This window comes from Silene latifolia, chromosome X (assembly GCF_048544455.1).
Source record: "Silene latifolia isolate original U9 population chromosome X, ASM4854445v1, whole genome shotgun sequence".
Taxonomy (NCBI): domain Eukaryota; kingdom Viridiplantae; phylum Streptophyta; class Magnoliopsida; order Caryophyllales; family Caryophyllaceae; genus Silene; species Silene latifolia.
The window spans coordinates 47018704-47025073 of NC_133537.1; the positions used below are offsets into that span (position 1 = coordinate 47018704).

The 6370-nt window shown below is 37.9% G+C and overlaps 1 protein-coding gene across 1 annotated transcript; it reads left to right on the forward strand.

Moving 5' to 3' along the window:
* Positions 1 to 465: 465 nt before the first annotated feature.
* On the forward strand, positions 466 to 5435 carry LOC141617311 (uncharacterized). Its single transcript, XM_074434493.1, has 5 exons — positions 466 to 1774; positions 1817 to 2020; positions 2158 to 2222; positions 2336 to 4693; positions 4779 to 5435. Exons 1-5 carry the CDS (start codon positions 466 to 468, stop codon positions 5433 to 5435), a joined length of 4593 nt encoding a protein of 1530 aa, XP_074290594.1.
* Positions 5436 to 6370: the final 935 nt, after the last annotated feature.

Sequence of the window (6370 nt, forward strand, 5' to 3'; positions counted from 1 at the left end):
AATGAACGAGTAAGAAATCAATTAAGCACTATTATCTTATAACGATAACTAAAGAACGAATGCACAAGTTTATAAACACACGACCTTTTTTCGAAAATTGCAAAACGGTTTTCTTGTTTGAAATACACGGTTTTTGCTTTTAAAAATAAAATTATTTTATGCTTGAAGGTCTTACTTTTAAATGTTGCAAAGGCAAAGTATTTATAGGGAAGGAAGGAGCATGGCACACGGTTTCACAAGAAACCCTAATGGCCGAAATATAAGATATGCATACAGTCATATCTTTGTTATTTATTTCCTTAAAACCATAAGAGATAATATAGAATATTTCTTGAAAAACGTAATTATAACTTTCTCTCTCTTTAACAAACTTTCTCTCTCTTTAACAAACTTTCTCTCTTTTTCTCGAAAAAACACCATTTTTTCATGATTCTCTTTGCTGCTCTGTTCTTCCACGGATAATCCATGGCGCGAACTCGAGGTAGCATAGCGCGGATTCAATCTACTGCTAGTACTAGTACTACTAAAGTTCCGATTCCATCTGATAAATCTCTTGTTGTCAATAATGAAGATTCTATGGTGGATTTCCAAGCTCCCATGGAATTGGGGACAGTAAACGATTTGATCTCCTCTGCCATTAAAGCAGCTGGTATAAATCGTTCTTCTCCTAGTTCATCTAAGCTTCCTTCTGTTAATGCTGTTCCTTTGTCAACTACTGTAATTGCGACAAACCCTAGTTCATCTTCGGGTGATCCTACGACTGTTGTCCCATCTACGATATTTGAAAATTCAGCGAGTCTAAGTCCTATAGTGGTTAATTCTGTGATTCCGCCTGCTTCTTTGAAGTCTGGTTCAGTTGTTTCTGATGTAGGGGGTAAAAATTCTGCAAAAACTTGGTCTCATGTGGTTAAAGCTCCGCAGAATTTGGGGATGAGCTTACATTTCTGTCAAAATAGTGTTGTTGCTTCAGAAATTGAGATTGATGAAACTGATTTTGTGGAAGAGCTTAAGATTTGGGAATTCACTTTAATGGGTCACATAATTGGGGCAAAACCTACTCTAAAAGTTGTCCAGGATTTTGTCTCGAAACATTGGGCAAAAATTGCTAATCTTGTAGTTCAATATTACAAAAAAGGGTGGTTTTCTTTCAGATTCTCTTCTTTGGAGGATATGAACAAAGTTCTGAGGCTAGGACCTTGGATGGTAGGTGGGAATTCTCTGATTCTTAAACAATGGACTCCTAATTTTTCCGGTGATATGGAAGGGGTTGCAAAGTTTCGTTTGGATCCTTTTCAGTGTCCGGATCCTTACTTGTGGTCTGAAATTGTTCTTAGTAAGATTGCTAGTAAGATAGGAAAGCCTCTTTTTGCGGACCCTGCAACTACTAATAAGGAAAAGCTTTCATTTGCTCGTGTTCTGGTGAAAATTGATGTCTCCAGTGAGTTTGTAGACACTGTTGTCATTAATACTCCTTTTTTGGGACAAATTTCCCAGAAAGTGGTGTATGAGTGGGTACCTTTTTACTGTACTGGTTGTGGCAAACTGGGGCATAAAATTGCTACTTGTAAGTGGAATAAACCTTCTGAGACTGCTTCTAAAAGCACAAAGCCTGTGTTGGCTACTGCTCCACCTGAGAATGATCCCATTGTGGTTGAGGAGCAGCTGAATGAGGTTACACAGTCTTATGATGCTGACCCTTTCCTTGATGGTACTTTTACTGAAGTTCCTGAAGAGGATTTGCAGGAAATTGCAGAAATCTCTTCTTTTCTGAATGGTTCAGTTCCTCTTGCTAATAAGTATTAGGTTTTGGAACCAGGAGAGATACTAGAGGCTGTTGAGATTATTACTGAGACTGATTTGGTACTAGGTGCTACTTCTGAAGGGGTCAAAATTGGTATGGCATCAACTCTGGAGAATGTAGACTCAGGATGCTCTTTGCTAGGTCAGAGATCTCCAGTAGGAATGCCTTCCTCTTCTGATCCTTCTTCTGAGTTGCACTCAGGATGTGCTGTGTTGGATGGTAAGATTGTTGTCCCTCCTGATAAATCAAAATGAAGATAGTTTCCTGGAATATAAGAGGGTTCAACTGTCCTTTAAAACATAGTGAAGTTAAAGATTACTTAGTGGTCAATAAGCTTGATATTATGGCTCTCTTAGAAACCAGGGTTAAGGAGCATAAAGCTTCTAAAATCATTAAAAAGAAGTTTAGTAATTGGCATATGGTTTGCAATTATTCTCACCATTATAATGGGAGAATTTGGGTTTTTTTAACCCTAGTATCTTTGTTACTATGCTTAGTAATATCTTTGTTCTTCGATCGATTATTCACTTTAAGGTGAACCATCATGAGTCTTGCTCTACTTTCCATTTGAGCATTGTCTATGGGTGTAATGATCCTCTGGATAGGCATAGGCTATGGTCTAGTCTTGTTGCTGGTTCCACTGCAGAACCTTGGTTGGTGCTTGGTGATTTTAATATGGTGAGAACTCCTTCTGAGAAATTAAGTAACACTCCTCCTGTACTTCAGGATATGCTTGATTTCAATGATTGTCTTGCTTCCTGTAATCTTGATGATCTCACTTTCACTGGGGTTGATATGACATGGACTAATAAGCAGGATTCTGGGACTAGGGTTTGGTCTAAACTGGACAGGGTCCTAGCAAATCCTGGCTTCATTTCTTCCTTCCCCAATGCTTTTGGTCATTTCCAGGAGCCTGGTATATCTGACCACTCTCCTGTTTTAGTCCATGTTTCTTATGATAAAAAGGTTGCTAAGAGGTTTAGTTTTCTCAATAGTTGGGCTGGGCATCCTGATTATTTAAAAACTGTAAAGGTAGCTTGGGAAACTCCTTTGCAGGGAAGTCCTATGTACTGTTTTTTTCAGAAGTTAAAAAGTGTCAAGCATGCTCTTACCCACTTTCATAAGCAGCATTTCAGTAATATATCTCAAAGAGTTCAGTCTGCTAAAGATGCTTTGGTGGAGTGTCAACACACTCTTGTTTCAAATCCTTACTCTGATAGTCTTATTCAGGAGGAAAGGCTCTTAATTGCTGAGTATACCAAGCTTAAAGAACATGAGCTCTCAATCCTTTCTCAAAGAGCAAAAATTAGGGATATCCAGGACTCTGATTGTAGTTCTAAATATTTTTTTGCAAAGATTTCTGAGAGAACTCATCAGCAGGTTATTGGTGGCATTCATGATCACCATGGCAAGCTTCATATGGGTTTTTCTTCTGTTAGTGCTGCTTTTAATCAGTATTACGAGGACCTGCTGGGGCACAGCTCTACTACCATCCCCTTAGATACTGATTTTATCTCTTCTGGAGTTGTGGTTAATTCTGCAGATAGTCACTCCTTGGTTAGGGAGATCTCTCCTGCTGAAATGAGAGATGCACTCTTTAGTATGGACTCTAATAATAGTCCTGGAATTGATGGTTTCTCAGCTGGGTTCTTTAAATATGCCTGGAACATTATTGCCAAGGATTTTTGCAAAGCTGTGAACCAGTTTTTTTCTTCTGGCAGGATGTCTAAGCAGGCTAACTCAACTGTTATTTCTCTAATCCCTAAGAAGGCCATACCTAATGTTGTCACTGATTATAGGCCTATATCTTGCTGCACTGTTTTCTATAAGACAGTTAGTAAGATACTTGCTAACAGGCTTCAAAGTATTCTTCCTTCCATTGTTGGTGCTGAACAAGCAGACTTTATTAAAGGTAGAAGCATTTTTGAGAACATTATGCTATCTCAAACTTTGGTCAAAGGTTACAATAGGGCTAATATTTCCCCTCACTGCATGATCAAGGTGGACATTAGGAAGGCCTTTGATTCCCTCCAATGGTCTTTTATTGCTAATATGCTTTCTGGTTTGGGTTTCCCTCAGCAATTCATTGACTGGGTGCTTGGCTGCATTCAAACTCCTTGGTACTCTTTAAAAATAAATGGAGAGCTCTCTGGGTTTTTTCAAGGGAAAAGTGGCATTAGGCAGGGTGATCCCCTTTCCCCTTACTTGTTTGTGCTTAGTATGGAAGTTTTGTCAAGATGTCTCAGGACTCTTTGTGATCAACCCCTTGTCTCTTATCATCCTAAGTGCTCTAGGCTTAAACTTAATCACTTGGTCTTTGCTGATGACTTGATGATCTTTGTTAGGGGAGATGTCCCCTCTGTTGCAGCAGTTAAGAGTACTCTGAGTTTTTTTGCTGAGCTTTTTGGGCTTCATGCTAACATTGAGAAAACCAACATGTATTTTGGAGGGGTGCATCCTGATGTTAAGGAGGCTATGCTCGCAGCAACTGGTTTCTCTGATGGTCAGTTCCCTTTCAGATACTTAGGAGTCCCCTTGTCCACTTCTAGAATTTCAATGGCAATGTTTGATTCCCTAATTCTCAAGATTAAGCATTCTATCCAACATTGGTCCTCTAACTTCCTTACCTATGCTGGTAGGGTGCAGTTAATCAATTCTATCATTTTTGGCATGGAAACGTTTTGGTGTTCTTGTACTCTTTTACCTCAGGAGGTTCTGCGAAGAATCAATAAGCTTTGTAAGGACTTTTTTTGGGGAATACTGCCTGATGGTAGAAGAATGGTGTTTAAGAAATGGAAGGATATATGTTTGCCATGGGATACAGGAGGTTTCAATATTAAAGACCTCTCCACTTGGAATGATGCTCTGCAGTGTAGATGGATTTATCTGCTGGCTCATACTACTTGAGGGGAGTTGGGTTTCCTGGCATCAGACTTATATTTTGCAGCATCAATCTATCTGGTTTGTTCAATCCCAGGACAGTTTTTCCTCTAGTCTTAAAGGAATCTTGGCTGTACGAGACAGGCTAGTTGCTCTAGCAGGTAGCATTACTACTGCTTCTTCTCTGATTAACAGCTGGTACTCTCATGGTAAATTCAAAGTTACTGCAGCCTATAGCTATTTGAGAGGTGCTGTCTTAGCTGGTCCTTGGACTGCAGCTCTGTCTCATCCTCGTCTTGTTCCAAGTCACAAGATTATTTGCTCTTCGGCAGCTCAACAGAAATTGGCAACAGTGGACAATCTGCAGAGTAGAGGGTTTTATGTGGTTAATCGATGTTCCCTCTGTGAAATTGCCCTTGAGGATCATGCTCACTTGTTCTTTAATTGTTCATTTTCTAAGGATGTCTGGCATCAGCTTCTACAATGGATGGGTATGCACCGTGCTGGTTCTTGTTTACTGACTGAACTTGAACACGCAAATTTTGGCAGTACACACAATTGGAGGATGGCCTGGTATTGTACTTCATTGGCAGCTGTTGTTTATCAAATCTGGAATGAGCGAAATACTCGTCTTTTTAGAGGAAGAAAGGCTGCAGTTACTGAAATTGTTAGCAGGGTTAAATTTCTTGTTTCTACTCGACTTCTAATGTGGACTAGTCATAAGCAATACTCGATTCTAGCTGCTAGTTTATGATCTTGTTGTATAGTGGATAGTCTTTGCAAAAATCTCTTGTAATTTCTTTCATAATTTGAATGAAATGATAAATTTTTTGCAAAAAAAAAAAAAAAATATATAGAATATTCCAAAAGATAATTTATAAGATATTCTCCTATTATTTTTTCCTTAAATCTTAAGATATGATAAGATTTTCCATATCAAGAGTATCTTTATCATAAATAAAGATATCAAGCTAAATATAAAAGATATGTTAAGATAATTCTAGAGAATAAAACCTTAACAATAATAATCTTTTATCCATTAGATTTACACGAAATAACCACGACCCATATGCCTCGTTTTTCGTGAAAAACCCTAGCTTGAAGTTAGGTTAGATTTTAGGGTTTAAGAGTATGCCTTGGTAAAACCCTAATTAGTAATATGGCTCAACTCATAAGTTGATCCAACATAATTACTAATTATAAGTTTAAAGCAAAACCACAGTCTAATGATTTATGAGTTTCCTTACTAAATAAATACTTTTGCTAGAACATTTAAAAGAAACAAAAACATTTTTCAACACAATTTGAAAACTTCTTGAGTCGTGTGTAATATAAACTCAGCATCTCAAAGTTATAGTAGAAGACCTATAACATTGAGCTATTACATAAGTAATGTTATAGCTGTCAAGCTATAACTTTACCAATATAAGAAATCCACTCATATGTTACCATTACGAGATAATGACCTACACAATTCTAATATGCTTAGGAGATCTTCGAGTGTAGGCTACTTCATCATTCAAGCTTGATTAAACTTTAGACGAGCTTTCTCTTCTCACGATGCTTGAATAATTCTTCCACAATCTTGCAAAGTCTTGATCCGTAATTGAGGGCTTGATCATAGTAATAGTCTTGTATACTTTCATCACAATTCTTTAAGCTTGGCAAATAGTAAGTCTAATATGAAGG

What these genes read in the sequence shown, in the direction of transcription:
- LOC141617311 (XM_074434493.1), top strand. Translation starts at nt 466, where the DNA reads ATGGCGCGAACTCGAGGTAGCATAGCGCGGATTCAATCTACTGCTAGT. An exon ending in AGGATGTGCTGTGTTGGATG is followed by an intron (nt 2,021 to 2,157) that starts GTAAGATTGTTG and finishes TGGCTCTCTTAG; the next exon opens with AAACCAGGGTTAAGGAGCAT. An exon ending in GTAGATGGATTTATCTGCTG is followed by an intron (nt 4,694 to 4,778) that starts GCTCATACTACT and finishes GTTCAATCCCAG; the next exon opens with GACAGTTTTTCCTCTAGTCT.